The sequence below is a fragment of the Poeciliopsis prolifica genome, unplaced genomic scaffold (genome assembly GCF_027474105.1).
Source record: "Poeciliopsis prolifica strain line A6 unplaced genomic scaffold, Auburn_PproV2 SCAFFOLD096, whole genome shotgun sequence".
Taxonomy (NCBI): Eukaryota; Metazoa; Chordata; class Actinopteri; order Cyprinodontiformes; family Poeciliidae; genus Poeciliopsis; species Poeciliopsis prolifica.
Genome location: NW_026562471.1, coordinates 1082481 through 1100445, shown reverse-complemented (window position 1 = coordinate 1100445; position 17965 = coordinate 1082481). Strand labels below are relative to the sequence as shown.

At 37.5% G+C, this 17965-nt stretch overlaps 1 protein-coding gene across 2 annotated transcripts in view; it reads right to left on the bottom strand.

Moving 5' to 3' along the window:
* Positions 1-333: 333 nt before the first annotated feature.
* The window catches only part of ascc3 (activating signal cointegrator 1 complex subunit 3), a 177321-nt gene continuing 159689 nt past the window's right edge, over positions 334-17965 (bottom strand). For both annotated transcript variants that reach the window (XM_055023204.1, XM_055023205.1), the window contains 9 exons: positions 17643-17768; positions 15718-15829; positions 15502-15636; positions 12538-12762; positions 6781-6932; positions 4756-4906; positions 3327-3533; positions 2878-3053; positions 334-1260 (listed from right to left, as the gene is read on the bottom strand). In XM_055023204.1, coding sequence (XP_054879179.1) covers positions 1128-1260; positions 2878-3053; positions 3327-3533; positions 4756-4906; positions 6781-6932; positions 12538-12762; positions 15502-15636; positions 15718-15829; positions 17643-17768 — 1417 coding nt within the window. In that variant the 3' untranslated portion in view covers positions 334-1127. The remainder of the gene's footprint in view (positions 1261-2877; positions 3054-3326; positions 3534-4755; positions 4907-6780; positions 6933-12537; positions 12763-15501; positions 15637-15717; positions 15830-17642; positions 17769-17965) is intronic.

Sequence of the window (17965 nt, the reverse complement as noted above, 5' to 3'; positions counted from 1 at the left end):
CCATGGAGAGAAAACAAAATGCCAGATCAGTTAGATCTGGCATTTTGTCAGTCAAAACTGAACGAAGACAGAAATGATCATGTAACTTAGGAAGCAAAAACTGACACATAAAATCTCCACACATATATAAAGAGTAGTACAAAAGTTTGGATCTGTAGGTGGTTGCTCGGTTGAAATGCCACAAGATAGAACTTTTGATTATCTACTGCCACCAAATCAGAGATTCAAACTAATTCTCAAGCCAGATTATTGAGGCCGAGGCCAGAGGCAGTCAAATCCAAATCCCACAAGTAACTAGTATACACTCATGAACATATATGCAAAACAAGGATGTCATCTCAAAGTGAAATTTTATTTTCAAATAATTCCAGGACATAAAATCAACTTTTTGCACAATACTACAGTAAATACAGATTGATTTCTGTCATGTTTGTTCTGTTTGATGACTCAGGTGTGTATAACTTGGAATGAGTTGTTGATGAGGAAAAAACAGGTCAGATCTGTAGATAAGCTGTTGAGGAACTTACCTGGTATTTCACAGATTTGCACTTTAAATCTACTGCAGCAGTTTAAACTCACTTTGACCTGCTGCAACAAATGTTTCATTTATACTCAGATACAAATTAAAAGTTGTAAACTTAACTTTCTATCTTAAACATGTCCCGGCCCCCCCACCCTCATCAAAAACAGAATCTTTAGAAAATGTTCTTTACCTTACATTTTTATCTCTATCTTGAACCAGTCTGTGTACAGCTGTTTGTGGTTGGATTTCTGTTTTTAGATTTAATTCAATTTTTTAATCAATTGTCATTCAGTAAACTATACATAGAATTTTTGCTAAACTTCCAATTTGTTGCAGTTAGTTAAAGTGGAAAGTCTTCAAAGTTGGAGTATATGTACTTGAACAGGGGTTAAACAAACTGATAACATTCTGTAATGTTCCATATTCCAGCAAGCCTCACTTGGTCTGATGATAATGTGAGCAACAGGTCCATGAGCTTCCAGAGGTTGAGTTCCAGGAAACCTTAACATGTTATGATGAGGTGTCAGTATGATCCAGTACATCAACGAGAGGGCTAGACTGCTGCTGTGCCAGAGAGGACTAAAGGTTTTCCAATTGCTGCTCCTTAGTTAAGGGAATCCACTACTTCTGTGTTGACCTGCGCTGCGATGCTGGTGGGGGTTACATTCAGGTGGATGTCATACTGCTGGTCCAGGCCCAGGTAGCTGTCACTCATCACATACAGCGTGTAGATGCACCTACAAGCAGAAGATTCAGTGTTGAGTAGAGATTCCACAAAATCATAGAAAACCTGTTTTTAATCTCAAGTCAAGCTCCAAGTTTTCTTCGAGCCAACATTGCACTAATGTTCACCCTGTGCTGAAAAAGAGGATTAACTAAAACTGGAATTAGAAAATGGGAGTACACATATTTCACTGTTAAAGATCTCAATGAGGAAAACAGCTCAGCAGTGAGTTCATTTACCACTAAAAGAAGGATGTTATAACGGTTTTCTTTGTTGCACTAAGTTTTTCAAGATCTATCAGAGCTTTTTCTACAGTTTGAATTAGCTCAACAATCTTCTTGCATTTAACTGTTGGAACCTTTTGAAGCTCCTCCACTATTTCAAGGGCAATAGTTGTTTTATTTCCAAAGCGATTCTCTAGAACACAGAATATTTCATCAGCTGTTGTGTAAGTTGTGAGACGATGGTCTCGTACCATTTTCCCATCCACACTGTCGAGAAGATATTTTTTAATCTCTTTTGATCCAGTAGGTTCTCCCTGCATCTGGAGCGCTTCCCAATCTTTTTTCCACTGATAAAATTCTCTACAAACTCCAGTGAATTTTGGTAGAGCAGCAGGCTTTAGTTTAATGGCTGGGGCCACAGGAAAACTCATAGAACTGCTTAACCTTTTGGTCCCTTCTTTGGTTTGCTCTTCAATAAATTCTGCTTTTCTTAATGTTAGTTTTGGTAATATGGTCTCAAGAGCTTTGCTCTGCATGAGGAGCCCAGCACTTCCAATGTTTATGCGCTGCCTTTGCTGTCTTTACAAGGTTTTGCAGATTTTCTATCATGAACCCATATGCGTCTGTGCTTTTACTTGGATTCACAGCGTCCACATAATCTGCGTGCGACTCTGCATTTATAATAGCTTGCATCAGTTCATATTCCCCAAATTTTTTCCACGATGTCTTTTGTATTAGATTTTTTAGCTCTTGCATTTTTTCCTCACATTCTGCGGTTATTTTATCCAAATCAGCCTTTTGTTGTTCACTTAACCCCTCTGGATTTGAATTTTCAGCAGCACATTGTTCTGTAACATCATCATTGGCTCCAAGAACTTTACTGGCTTCTTCTGTGAGCTTTGCACATATGCTATTGTTGATTTTGTAGTGTGTCTTGTGGGAATAACAGCCAGGCAACAGTTGATTTGAGGCACATCCAATGTGCCTGCATTAGGTAACAGATTATAGTAGTAAGTAACTAGCTTTTCCTCAGAGTATTCCATAGTGCCTTCTCTAAACAAGAAGAAAGCACCTGGTAGAGTGGGAAAAAAACTTACCAACTATGGTGTGAGTCATTAAACTTGTCTGCTTAAACATCAAACTAAAACACAAAATAATAATCTTGGAGCTTAATTTGTTCAACAGTAAAGATAATTTTTACTAGTTATCATGGCAAAACATTAAATTCTAAGTTTCAAAATTGGAAGTCACCCACAGTGGTTAAAAGTGTGGATGGCTACACAATCACAGGTGAACAGTGTAAAAGAAACATGGGTTCAGCACACAGCCCTCCACCTGTATGATGTTACAGGATGATGTTAGGTCCCATATTCACTACCTGAGGTCAGTTTGGATCGAAATCTTACTTTCCAGTCTTCTCCGGGGTGTAGAAGGCCACAGACACAGCGGTATGGTTCCGGACGTATCCGACCCGTTTGACAGCCAGCAGCTCCTTGCGATCCACTTCCCCCATGATGAGGAACCATCCCTCGTCCTTTGTTTTTGGAAACCTGGGAGCCTGGGCCTTACTTTCCTGCTTCCTCTGTAACATACAAACATTTCTCACCTTTACTCATGATTTTACTTGCAGTTTTAGAAAAAAATAAAACTATATCCTTTTAAATTGCAGGTTTTTAAATATTTGGGAATTTGTAGACTTGTAAAGTAAATCAAAAACAAAGTAATTTCAAAACATGTTGATTTGAAATTCAAAACATTCAAAAAATGTTTGCATTTCTATACTACATCTCTCTGATAAAACAAACTTTTATGTTTCATCAAAAGGACTCAGCTGTCTGACATTGATCCCACTTACCCTGTGCTGACCCAGATTGAGCCGATGCAGTGACACATGTAGAACGTACTCCTGGTCAGCATGGACATCCAGCCATCTGCTCTCCTCTCTCAGGTTAGTGCCCCTTCCAGGGAGAGGATGCTCCATCTGCTCCTGGCTCTGCTCCCACCATCCCCTTACACTCATCTGGACCTCCAGCACTGGGAGGTGGCTCAGGAAGGACCATGCCTGGAAGTGGGCAGAAAGGTGAAAAGACAAGGATGATAGACACTGCAAGTTCAGTCAAGCTGAAGTTACACAGTTCAAAATTAACTTGAGGGGTAAAAAAGAAAACAAAATGGAGTAAATGCAAAGGATTTTATTGACTCTTTTTTTTATCCATCTATGTAGATCTTCTCCCACTTATTGGGTAACAAAGGTTGCCCAGGAGCAAAATCCTGATGTAAGTACTCTCACCAGTGATACGCTCCAGCTCACTTTGTATCAGAAGGTCCGAAGGAAGGCACTGTGACTCCAAGGCCTTCCAAAGGAGATACTCAGTAAAAAAACTGGATCAGAGCCTAAAACTTCAGTTGACTTCTTTCTTTTATTTATTTTCATATGTGAATACGTGAGATGAGCCAGCGCCGACATGAAGAAAGTCTGCAGTGTTATGCAGGTCAACGTTCACCTGAAAAATTTCCACAGCATGTCTGTCCATAGATGTCTGAGGTAATGGCATGTGTATGTAGATTTGACATGAAGCACCTCTTCAAACATCATGCCAGGCCAAATTACTAGAATGGAGCCTTTTTACACGCAGCCAAAGGGCAACTGTAACTTTCTTTGATGTGTGCCACAAATGTTAGAAACCAGGGCAGCAGATCTGCTATTTAGCAGATGGCCATATCCAGTGTACTCGATCTGGCATGCTTCTCTCAGTCTTGTAAGGGATTCTGAGGGCAATCTTAAAACACACATCAAGAGAAAAAGACAATGTGATAAACTACATAAAGACAACAACAAAGAAAAAATATTTTAAAGGATAAAGGAGTTTGTTGAGGTCTATGTAAGAAAACACCTCTGAAATTCAGGCAAAAAAAGGTATTTATCTAAGGATTACTCTCCAAGAGCAAGTCAGACAGGAATTCTGCACCACATCTAATTATTCAATTATAGAGCCTGCCACTCAGCAAGGCGATGGATGTGAAAGTGGGGAGGAGGACGAATCCTGCTGATTTGGTGTAGTCACAGGGCCGCTGTGCCTGGCTTCCTCATTACAGCAGCCATTAGCTCTCAGAGTGGAGTTGTAATTGGATATTTGGGAGACACCAAGGACCACACTGGCAGGACTGCTCATGGCCCGCTCTCATGAAATGATGTGTTCGACTGCATAGTATCGGAGCAATCATGATTTAAAGCTGTTGAGAATTGAATTTTTACCAAATAGTTTCTTTTGATGTGAGCTTACCTGCAGTATTTGATTTGGCTGCAACTCCTGGTTCACAATAGCAAATAAAACACTTTCTTTTCCACTGCAGGCAGCAATAAGTTCTGGGAGTCCCTCAACAGGCCCACAGAAGCCTTCAGCATCACTCTTTCCTTTTATACCTGCCCATTTCCTGAAAGATGTTTGTACAAACAGAAAAAAATGAGTCATTGAATTGAACTGAAGAAATCTTCAAATGCAAGTTTTAGGCGTGAAACTTTCATCATGTAATGTTGGTACCAAAACTAGTTTTGATGTAGTGCTTTAAACATCGCAAAAAAGAAATCACATCAAATATTTATTAGAAGGAAGAGTATGTATCTAAAAGTAGTGAGGGTCTGAAAATTGTCCATTACCTGTTTTCCTTGGAGGAGACAAGCTTCTGAGGAAAAGATCATGTTTAAATACTGCAATAGATTTATTACTCTTAGCTCCTCAGTGATCATGTAACAGATTTATGTGAATATAAAGAGTTTCTGGGATAAACACATATTTAAATATCACTTTAAAGAGTTGCTTATTGAGAATTCTGAAACATTTGTAATCAAAATGGAATCAATAAGTTGTTGGTGTATATAATAACTGAAAAAGTGGTCTAGTCAAGCAGACTAACTATGTTCCTGCACTTTATTAATGGAAAATTGCCAGACTTACTTTGACTCTGCGATTTACACTTCTAAGTCCTTCAAGGTCGCTTAAAAATATGTAACGCTAAGATATGAATCTATGACATGTATATGTTTGACAAGCAGGACATGCATGTGGTACAAAAAACACATTTAAAAGGAATAGAAATACAAAAACAAGGAAAAAATTAAGGAAGAAAAACGAAGGACACATACAACTAAGGAAAGACAGAAGAACACAAAAGAAAGAAAAACAAGGAATAACGTTTTGACAAAAGGAAGGAAGTAAGAAAGAAAGAAATGAAAAATATCACAGAATGGAAAGAAGGCAGAAAGGGTGAAGGATGCACTTAATAGATGGAAACATAAAATAAAGGAAGGAAATAAAAAATAAAGACAAGAACAATATAAGAAAGAAAGAATGGAAGGACAAATGGGGAAAAAACAGAAAAATATTGAAGGGATGTGAGTATGCAAAAGGAAATGGAAGCATACGAGGAAAGAATACACCCAAAGAAGGAAGGATAGAAGGAAGGACACATTTAGAGAATGGTATAGGGACAAAAGTCTTGTAATGTAAACTTTGACATTTTTTTTCTCATATTTTACCAGATATGGAAAACACTGAAATTGAATTCCATGCCATCCCAGACTATGAAGAAACTCTGCCTAATCCAACAGAGGAATCAATGACAGTCGTTCTAGACAAAGAAAATGTAGTAAGCTGTCAGAATCCTTCTTTGTCGAGTTTTTCCTAAACCCAGTGAAAACAAAAGTTTCGGTCATGTTACTAATCAAATCGCACAATTATAAACAGACAGCCATCTTTAAAATATTAGCTTTAAAAACTCAGATCACTCACAAATATTGTCAACTCATGGTTTCCATAAGGTTGCATCTGAACTGTATATTTTATGCCAGGCTTATCAAGAGGGTAATGAAAACATTTGTTGATATTTAAATATGCATGTCTCCACAACACAACGTTCCCCTGGAAGTCTTGCAAATTTTACTGCTCTGTATTTTATTCTAAAAAGGATCGAAATAAATTACTTTTCTCAGACTGCTGCCGGGAAACAATAGCCTTACTTTACAGGTATCTGTTTTCATAGGATGTTTTGGCACTAGTGGCCTTTATTTCTCAGTAAATTGACAGAAAACAGGATTGTGAGTGAGGGAGAAAACATTGTAGTTATCCTACATGGGAAGATGCGGAGTAGCATTCATCCAGTAACTAGCTTTCAGATGGTTCAAAAACTATCTGCTCTATATCTCATAAAGTGTCTGTCTTTCCTGTAGAGGTTCTCTCTGTGACATCAATAACAAATGGAAAATGCATAGAGCAAGAGAACAACACCGGTGGAGCAGTGATGCTGTCTACCTGAACAGGTAAAGGTGGTGTTGTTGGACGTGTGGAAGTGTCAGTAATGAAGAGTCGTGAAGCCAGCGGCCCTGGACGATCATCTGGACCAGGTTGCAGATACTGAGCACTGTAACAAGCCAGCCTTCATTGGCAGCTATATCTAGCATTGCCTTAAGTCAGAAACAAAAACAATCAAAAATCAAATACCTCTGTACTTCTGCATCCTGATGTCTAAGCATGCAGAAGATATGTTCACTTCCATCCAAGCATTCACAGTACTAACTGTGAATGCTTGGATGGAACATTACCATTTCATTACCCCAATTAAATTGTAATGTTTAACGGCCTTGAAGCATCCTTTCCATGGTTTCATCAAACATGTTTTTTTTTCTTTACATACATCTTTAAGTTTTCTAAGGAGAGGATTTTAAATTGTGTTAATTTCTAGCTTAAAACTGAGATTGAGTGAGGAAGCCATAGCATGCATGAAGTTCCCAGGGAAAACTGGGATTCGAACCCAGTACTTTCTTGATGCAAGGCAACAGTGCTAAGAGTTCAGGATTGTCATGACTAACAACACCAAAAAAAGTTCAAACATAAATGAAATTATGTTTTTGTCCCATCTTATTTTTCTGAGCCACTAACTCTACACTTTTCTTCAACCAATAGATCATCTTACCAGTTGTTACTCTCTGTGCCCAGATCAGGATCGTAGACTGAGTTATTGAGGTTTTATGATCTGTCTCTTCTAAGGAATAAATAAACTGCCACTTGAACCAGTACTGGTTGAAATGTGTTAATTTTGGAGATCACATCAGATTACATATTTTCACACAACTCCTCCATAGGACTGAGATCAAGACTTTTGTGATGGCCATAAACAAAATGACAAAATAAAATCCCTTTGTGGTCCCTTCCTATTTTGTCTCCACTTTGGCTGCAATCCTGGGGTTAATGTCCATTCGGAAAACCCATATCTGTCCAAGATTTAACTTCCTGGCTGTTGTCTTCAGATGTTGCTTCAATACTTCCACATAATGTTCTTTCCTCATGATGCCATCTATTTTATAAAAGGTACCAGTTTCTCATGCAGCAAAAACAACCCCATAACATGATGCTTGCATCACAGTTAGGGTGATGAAAGCATTCCCATTTGTTCTCCAAATGTAACTATGGTCATTTTGCCCAAACAGTTACACCTTAGTTTCATCAGGCCAAAGGAGATGTCTCTGGAAATGAAGATCTTTGTCCTGGTGTATATCTGCAAACTGCACTTTAGCTTTTTATGCTTCTTTTGAAGTAAAGGCTTCTTCCTGGCTGAGTGGCCTTTCAGCACATGTTGGTACAGTTTCACAGTGGATAATGACAGTCTGACCAGCTTTAGCAGGATCTTTACAAGGTCTAAGGCTTTTGCTTTGGGATCAATCTGAACATTTTGGCCCACAACACAAAATCTTTAAGACAGAGAATCTATCCCCTTCCTAAATGTTATGATGGTTTGTCATACTTCCATATAACTGTTAGAACAGACGAACCTTCAAACATCAGTAAATCCCAAGAATAAACTAGACTTGTGCAGCTGCACAATTCTCTTCCTAAAGAGAATTGTGCAGCTGCACAAAATTTACTGATTTCTTTTAACGTACCCATCCCATAGTCCTTCCAATTAACTCAGATGTGTTAATTGGAAATAAGGCAAACTTTTTATGCCTTATAAAAAGTTTGTGGAAGGAAACACAAAGTCATACATTTTAAATGATAGTTATCCCTGATAGTGACCAAATGTATGTTAACTTTGGAATTCAAAGAAAATTATACAAAAAAAAAAAAAAAAAACTCTAAAAAATGTTTACACAATTTTTTCTGGCATTAAGCAAAAAGAAATAATTTAGGCCGTTTCAGCGAGAAATGTTTGGTTTGATTGAATGTCGATGAAGAGCCATTTCAGCCAAAATTGAATAAATAATTTGCTTCTTTATTCTTATTTATGTGTATTTATTATTTTATGTAGTTATACATAATTTCACAGAAGCATATTTGAAAAGCCATGTTTGACTTTCATTTGTTCATTTTCATTAAATGTTTATTCATTATTACCGCTGTCAGATTCAAGTTATTTCTGTGATCATTGTGGGTTATTTTTTCATTAACCGAGGGGTATCAATAATTTTGCCCATGTATGTAGTACTGTCATTCATATTATTGTTTTGAAATGCAATTCTGATTCCTTCCATTTTATTGTAGGTCCCAGAATTCAGCGTGGCTCAGTGTTTGGATGTGCTTTAGCAGCGATGATACTCAATTTTTAACACTTTCATTAGCTACCCTGCTCTTAAAGTTCCGTAGACCTTAAGACTTATTTTTAATGCATCAGCATTTCACTTATATTTAATCTCTTGTATACCTTTCTATTCATTTTTTTATTTACTGCTCTGAGAGATTAGGAAGATTTTCATATCTGTTTTGTTGGTTTTATATGTTATGCCTGTGTCAAGTATCTGTACCATATTAATTGTATTAGAGAATACACTAAAATACTCCAGATTTTATCTTATTGAAGATAAAGCATGAGGAAAATTCATGTCTGGACTTAATTAAGACAACAACAACAACAACAAAAAAAAACAGTTTGCACAGTCAAAGTGTCTGTGTGCTGGACTGTGACATCTGCAATGCAGAGCAGGGGATTTTGGAAACATAAAATCAGACAGAAATGTTTAACCAGTGAACACCTGCAGCTAAATAATAAAATATTGCACTACTGTGGTGACTCAGCATTTCTCAGTCTGCAAAAAGTTACTGGGGAAAACTGGAAAAAGATGACCACATCTTCTGTGACAGAGAGCTGACAGCAGCTTCCACGCTCTACAAGTTCCTGTCATCAGCAGCTTTAGACAACAAATGGAGACCAAGTGTTAAAGATGTCAATAATAACAGTCACCTGGGATTCTGTAGTTTACTGTGAGGACTATCCAGATAAGTTGGACTAGTCAATTCAATGTACAACACTACTGTTCTTTCAGTTCATCCTTACAATAACACAGTGATGAGCAGAGCCACTGCAATAAACAGTAGCAATAGGACTGTCCAGAAACAAGCTCACCCATACCAGCCACTTGAACTAGAGGGAAAATCAAAAGCACATGTCTGCATTTACACACTAAAAACATACATTCCAAGCTGTGGAAAAATACTTAAAAATTTTCAAGCAAAGAGAAACCATGTTAGCTATACATCAACATAGAATCACACAGCAAGGGTTAAACAACCAGCTTGGAATATCTGCGACTGATTTAAGGAAATTGACCAAAAGCCTAACTCCAAAACATTCTTTAATTTAAAATTTATTTTCGTTTGAGCAGCAGAAATGATGTCAATACCAGAAAAGCAGAATCCTATCAGATAACAAGATTAGTTATTTCAGCTTCTATGAAGTTGAAATAAGTTACATTTACAAACAATGCTATGGCCACTTATTTCTGTCGATCAATTAAATTCAGAAATAAATTCGGGAATTGATAACTCAGTTTCTTTAAGGGCAGCACAAGTTTTGGGGTAATTTTATTCCTCTGACTCATTTTCGTTTGACTTTATATCTAAAATGAAAGATCTTTTGAACACACAGTAAACAAATATTGTTTACTATTTTAAGTGAACATACTGTTACTGTTATTACTCTTATTCTCATCAACTTGTTGTTTGTATTCATCTTAAATAAGTGGAATTTACTTTTGGTTAATAAATGTTTAATAAGTTATTCTTTTTTTTCCATGTAAAAAGTTAAGTATTTGACTCGCCAACAAGGTATACTACAATGCACCGTGCTACCAGCAGCAAGGTATCCCACAATACATTTTGCCCCACCAGCTGCAACTTGTTAAACCACTTTTTTATTTGTCACAAAAATTATTTTTAGATGCCTAAGGTAGATCTAAAGCTTTTTTTGAAATTTAACAGCACATAGAACTACTACTTACCAGGAGCGAGTTATATGTTTATTTTCATTACCACCCTAGTCTGTCTTAGGTGCCACCTTACCAAATGTACTCATTTTATGTCATTAGTAATTTCTTTGTATAAATTATATTTCAACAAATAAAGAGGTGGTAATTTTTTTCTTTTCTTTTTTTTTTGCAAAAATTATTTTTGAAAAAAAATGACAAATTTTGGTTTCTATATTTTTTGTCAAAGTTTCAGCAGAGAAACAAATAGAAAGCAAGAATTGTTTCAATTAAGTTCTTTTCTTTTCACATAACTAATTTTGAGGAAGAAAAAAAATATGTTTTGGTCATTGTTTAAGTAAATACAACATACTCAGATTCATTAACTTCACTTAAATTCTCCTTACTAAAAATGCAAAACAAGTTATTTTTGCATTTTACGTTGAAAGTTTGTATTTACTTTCAATGTGAACTCCACTTATTTCATTTCAAGCCCCTTGGCCTAAATCAAAATATGCCAGAGGTATGAAAAGTTTAAACACAGGCTAATAAGAATTCTAGGCTGCTTTCAAGTTGATGTTTTGTTCAGATAAGCAATCCGGCCCCTGCAGCTCAATTAACTGTTGAGAATTTGTTTTGGGTTTAACCAGGATTTGCCTAGGACTTATTATTTGGGATATTATAATCTAATAAGTAACTGTTGGAGTAGCAGTTATTTCATAAACCTTAATAGCATTTGATAGGTTCAAAACGGACTGCTGTAATTTCCGGACTATAAGTCGCAGTTTTTTTCATAGTTTGGCCGGGGGTGCGACTGATAGTCCGGAGCGACTTATGTGTGGAAATTAACACATCACATGTTATTTTTACACTAACCCGCAAGAGAGCGCTCTAGGCCTGTGTTATTCTACCATCGGAGTTGTTAAAAATGACATCGAGGGCGAAGATTTTATTACGTTTAGTGATTTGGAGAGACACGAATGGTTTGGTAAACTTGTTAGCATGTTATGTATTTTATGGTTATCTGCATAACTCTTAATATGTTATGTTAACATACCAGGTACGTTCTCAGTTCGTTGTTCATGTGTCATGTAACTGTATACCGTACAATTATTTAGCCTGTTGTTGCCCCTATTCTATTTTTATTTTAAGATGACATGTCTGTTCTTGTTGTTGGATTTTATCAAATACATTTTCCTCAAAAATGCGACATATATGTATTTTCTGATTTATTATGCATTTTATGGCTGGTGCAACTTATACTCCGGAGTGACTTATAGTCCGGAAAATACAGTAATTATGGACCTTTAACAGAATGAACTCTATATCCCATGATGCTTTAGAACTAGTAGAAGCAGAACTTGAAGTTAGACAAAGAATTTTTTTGGAGGGTTTTTTCCAAAAACCTTTATGTTAGCTGAGTTCCTACACTCGGCCGTATATCATTATGTATGATTCGTTCATCCTTTTTATTCACTAAAAATCATCTGAATAATCCACCCAACTCCTTAGTCGAATATACAACAAACTCAATGCACTGATCTAGGGCATTCTAAATACCACTGTATTTTTCTACACATTTACTTGTCCAGTTATGCTGGCTCCTTTAAATTAGAAACACCTCTCATTTCACCAAACCAGTCAGACTGGAGACTGGCTACAAATCAGATGAAGACAAAAAACATATTTTGTTTGGCTCGTGAAGATTAGTACATTTATCTTGACCAATCAAATTATTTTTAATAGAGTTGCTGTGGTGTCCAAAGAATAGGGACAAATTTATAATCCTGAAATAAGTAACAGTGCTTGGGGTCAAAGCACTATCATGAGTTACCTGACAGATTCGAATGGCGTTGTCCAAAACTGTTTTTGTATCAGTTATGTAGTCACTACATGGGAGTTGGGTGTGGCTGAAGTGTGCTTGCAGCAAAAGATGAGTCTTGGTGTGTGCACTGTCGAAGGAGCGGGGGTTGACCTGCAGAGGGAGTTGCTGAGCTAGCTGGCTGTTGAGCTGGTCCTCGTTGTGTCTGACCGGTAGCTCAGCGTATTCCTCTGCGTCCTAAAGAACATCAAAAGTGAAACGAGCAAGTCAACCCTGGTGAGCCCACTTCAGCTGGAAGATCTGTTGACAAGAAAGGTTTTATCTGCCCCCTTTTTACATCTCTGTCCTGCTCACCAGTCTGTGTGCTGAACCTCGGTTTCCAAGGCTAAGTTTCAGATGGTGTAAAGCACAACACCACTGAATTGGAGACATGTTCATCAGGAAGATACATCCATCCGGGAACTAAGTCTTGTCCCTCGGATTAGTTTTGGCAGTTGCCAGGAGAACAACAGGTTCCCGACTGCATGGGGTAAAGCTTCAAATGATACAGTTTGTGTACTTGTATAGTGCTTTCTCTGGTGCAGTGAATCCCACCAGGCCCTCTGGCGGCTCATCTTGCCTCCTGGTGAGGGAGGCAAGATGAGTGACATGTCTTGCCCAAGAACACAACAACTTAGACAGACATGCCAGGGCTTTGAATTGGTAATTTACTGGTCACAGCAGTGGTTCTCAAAGATTTTCTGAGCCCCCCTATTGGCTTACAATAACCCCTCCACCCCCACACAAAGAAAAAAATAATTGTTTTCAAACTCCACTGAAGTTTATTTCACACTTCAGGTTGCAACAAAACACACTGCAAATAATCTTTACAGTGAAACACTTTTTAACTCTTTTTTTTTCATTCATCCATACTACTTCCTGCTCCCCCTCTGCAATAGGACTGCACCTCCCCCCAGGGGCTGCGCCCAACACTTTGGGAACCACTGGGTTACAGGACAAACTCCTGCGAGAGTTGCTGCCTTTGTTTAGACTTCAAGTATGATGATGTGGGCGTGTTTCTTCAGGAGTGGTTCCAGTGTTCTTAATGTAAATTTAGACTTTTAATATTGTTTCTTTGAATGATATTGTGTATTTTTTATTGGTGTCATTGAGTGCCCATAAATGTGAATCCAAATAAAATGCATTATTGTTAATGCTTCCCCATATCAAAACGGTTTTAAGTTCCTGACTTTGAAGTATCAGTAGGAAATGGCCCTTCCTGTTCCAGTGCATAAAGAAAGATATCCAACGACATGCATAAGCAAGTTTAGAATGGAAGATTGTTGATAATAGTTGATCTCAAACGATAAGATACCTTCGATAAAAACAAGAGTAGACAAATGCTGAAGGAAGTTTTGAGAAGCTAAAAAAACATTAAGTGGTTAGTGCTCAAATGTTTTTTTCAAATGTCAAGACATCCATGTGTTGTTAAGTCTGCCGGTGTCCATCCTTTCTATTGGTTACCATGGTACTGCATGAGTGGCAGCCTGTTAAGCAGCTCAGATCCCAACAGATTTTGTTTATTAGGCCAGATTGGCAAAAGAGCTGGAAAGGAATATTGTAATTTTATGGTTTATTAAATGCCAAATAAATGGACATTTTTGACTTTTTTTTAAAAAAGTTCTATCTCATACATGATAAGACACTGAGAAACCAAAGCATCTGGGACTGATGATCATCTGGTTCTCAGTACTCAGTAGCAAAATCATAATGTTACTTGGAGAACCCCGTGAGATAAGAAAAAAAATAGGTTTTACTTTGAAAGGTTCACATTTGACCACTGTGACCTTATCATGGCAGTGCGTCCAGTTACAGAAGACATGTTTGTGCAACTTGGCCTGTAGTAAAAATAGTTTTTGGTGGAGGATGTGGGTGTGGCATTTTGGCAAATTTATTGCCATAAGTTTGGCTCTAAACTCAACAAATTTAAGCTGAGCTGCACCAAACCTGCTAAAATCAATCTTAATATGCCACCTAACAGTAATTAGGTTAGGTGGTAGATTAGGATTCTAATATTTGGCAGGTGTAGCCTTATTTGTCCACCCGAGGAAAAAAAATAAAATAAAAATAATCCCCATGCCATGCTTTGACCGACAATCATAAAACCTGCCACACCTGTGTAACTTATGTCTCTTGGAGTCATGGTCCAAATGTCCTATAAATGCTTTCAACATTTCAGCGGTAGAAAGGAACCAACAATTGACTTTCCATACCCCATACCAGCAACTCTAACAACTCGTGAACACAAACATGCATGTTTCCACAAATAGTATTTTCATGAAGTTGTGTTTCAAGTAGATATTAGTCACTAACTCTGCCGCAAACTTACAGGTTGATAAAACAAGCAGCAGAGGAAGACTGATATAGGCTCAGTGTCAGCCTAATGCTGTGATATCAAAACAAGCATTAAACAGGTGGGTGGGAAATTCTGGCATTAGGAGGTGTGGGTATTCTCAAGTAGAGATCACACTTTAACAATTAGGAGTTACTCAAGGAGAATGTGAGTGGTGTGTAGCTAAGCAATGGGAAGTAAATATGATACAAAATCAATAATTACAGTCAAGTAATCAAACAATAATATTGCACAGGTGTGAAGTGGCTTAAATCACTGCTGCTTCTATTTTACAAGTTTTCTACACAGAATCTGCTAAAACCAGGCAATGAATGGATGAATGAATTAATAATGAATGGATAGAAATATATTTCTATACAATTTTTTTTATTTCATACTTTTCCAGACTTGTAAAAGGAAAATAGATTCCTTATTTTCTCAGACCATGTAGGAACTCTGACTGTACTAATGCTTTTTAAAATACTTCTTGACAAATGTAATGGCAATTAGTACCTTTAACTGCAAACTAATTAAAAAAATAAAAAAAGACCTGTTTACACTCATCTTCTTCATTGCTAAACTAGATCGTAGGCTTTCTGACTTACTGAGAGGACAGAGAGTAGGTCATGCAGAGGCAGCTCAGCTCTCAGTCGTTCCTTAAACATCCGGATGGTTGGATGCTTCAGGTAGTAATAAGAGGCAATGCGACCAGATGTCAGTGGCTCAACTGTCTGATCATCCTGAAGGAAAAAGCAAAGAATTTCCAGGTAATAACATGACAGTTGAAAATACAAGTAGTCATACCAACATTACACACACACCTCTTTAATGTCAATGCAGTAAGAGCATTCCAGGTCCAGCAAGCTTCTTTCCACCAAGGTGGACAAGTATTTGTTGATGGACTCGTGGCTGATGTCTTCTAGGCTGTAGTAGCTGAGCATAACAGACAATATTGGCTTTTCAGAACTTTAACTGTGAATGAGCTACAAGACAAGTCACCAGAAGAGACCGATTTAACCAAACAATGTTTCATTTCAGAAAAAAAAATTTATGCCACAGACTGATGGGCAGTCCTCATCTCATAATATCTCGAAGGTCTTAAAGTCTCATTTATAAAGAATTGCATAGGATTCATATGAAAAGTGTAAATATGCATAAAGAAAAAAATGGCATATGCCAAAAAAAATGATCAATTATTTTTTATAAATCTAAGTTGCACCTAAACATTTGCACACAAAGTCCCGCCTCAGGTTCTGTCTTTCTGCACAGCCACTTTCAAATTTGTGCCTGCTGCCTTCCTTTTTGATGTGGTAGCCGTTTCTCAGACTCCCTCTGAGGAATCGAATCCCAATTTTCTGTTACTGGGCTCATCATAGTAGATACGTAGGATAAGAACCACCCGCGGTGGGTAAGAAGGAAATATATATATATATATATATATATATATATATATATATATATATATATAATATATATATATATATATATATATATATATATTTTTTCCCCTCTCACCCACCGCGGGTGGTTCTTATCCTCTGAGCTCGGGTCCTCTACCAGAGGCCTGGGAGCTTGAGGGTTCTGCGCAGTATCTTGGCTGTGCCAAGGACTGCTGCACATTTCTGGACTGAGATGTCTGATGTTGTTCCTGGGATCTGTTGTAGCCACTGCTCCAGTTTGGGGGTTACTGCCCCGAGGGCCGCCCCGATGACCACAGGCACCACTGTGGTCTTCACCTTCCAGGCCCTCTCCAGTTCTTCCCTGAGGCCCTGGTATTTCTCCAGTTTCTCGTGCTCCTTTTTCCTGATGTTGCAGTCACTTGGTATTGCTACATCTACCACAACGGCTTTCCTCTGTTGTTTATCCACTACGACAATGTCTGGTTGGTTCGCCATTACCATTTTTTTCTTTTTTTTTTTTCTTTCTTTCTTTCTGTCTGTCTGTCTGTCTGTCTGTCTGTCTGTCTGTCTGTCTGTCTGTCTGTCTGTCTGTCTTATCTATCTATCTATCTATCTAGATAGATAGATAGATAGATAGATAGATAGATATATGGGGACAACATTTGTAGCATGAGACACCTGAACAGATATGATTACCAGTAACTGTTAAGTGTTTATATGTGTTCTCAGTGCAGGCATGCAAGCATTTTCAACCTTACACACAGTACATCACAGAGGTAACTATACCAATCAATTAAGAAACTTGCCTTTAGAATTAATCTGGCATCAGACAAGAACTCCATCAGTCACTAAGTGGGACTGAGAGTGAACTTTTTGTTCAGGTACAGTAAATCCTGACTCCTGTCGTCTTGTTGTCTTATAGAACCAATAAGAATCTTACAAATTTAAGGAAGCATAGTCAACAAATTGGAGGCTCTGTGTTCTATCTCTCAAGCCTCTCTTGATAATGCAACAACAGATACAAATACTGATTTCCTTAGTTCCTTTTTCTTAAAAATGTAGATAAACCAGCATACTGATTCATTTACTCAACTAAAGGTTATCCAGTCACGATCAAAAAATTTGAATATGCATTCCAAAGCAGTTTACATATATATTTTTTATCATTTTAAATGTCATGTTTTCATTCACTGTAAGAACAAAACCATAATTAGCAGAGAAAGTCTTTCAAACAACCAGCTGTGTGTAACTAATGTATGTAATGTGTTTTTTAGGTGCAGTTCAGGGATATGTTTGCTCTTCCATTGTTGTTCTTAATGTGAGCAGTGTGATCCTCTCCAACAAACCTGGGATTCATCACCAGCCGTCTGAAAAAGTATGTCCATGTGATGTAATCCATAGCGTCCTGCTTGGACGAAATGGTTCCGGCTGCAATTTCAGCATTCAGATGGTCTGACAGCACACTCAGGAGGCTGAGGACACAAGAACCAGTCAGAAATATTGGTGAATATTTCTGTCTAACATCCTTTGCTGCTATGAAAAAAACCCCAAAACAAACAATAACAAAAAAACCGTCACTGTATTGTACCCAACCATACCTACAGCACAAGTCACTGTTGTGGATAAGTGAAAGATTATCTTGCACTGAACTCTGCAATTTTTATTCAAT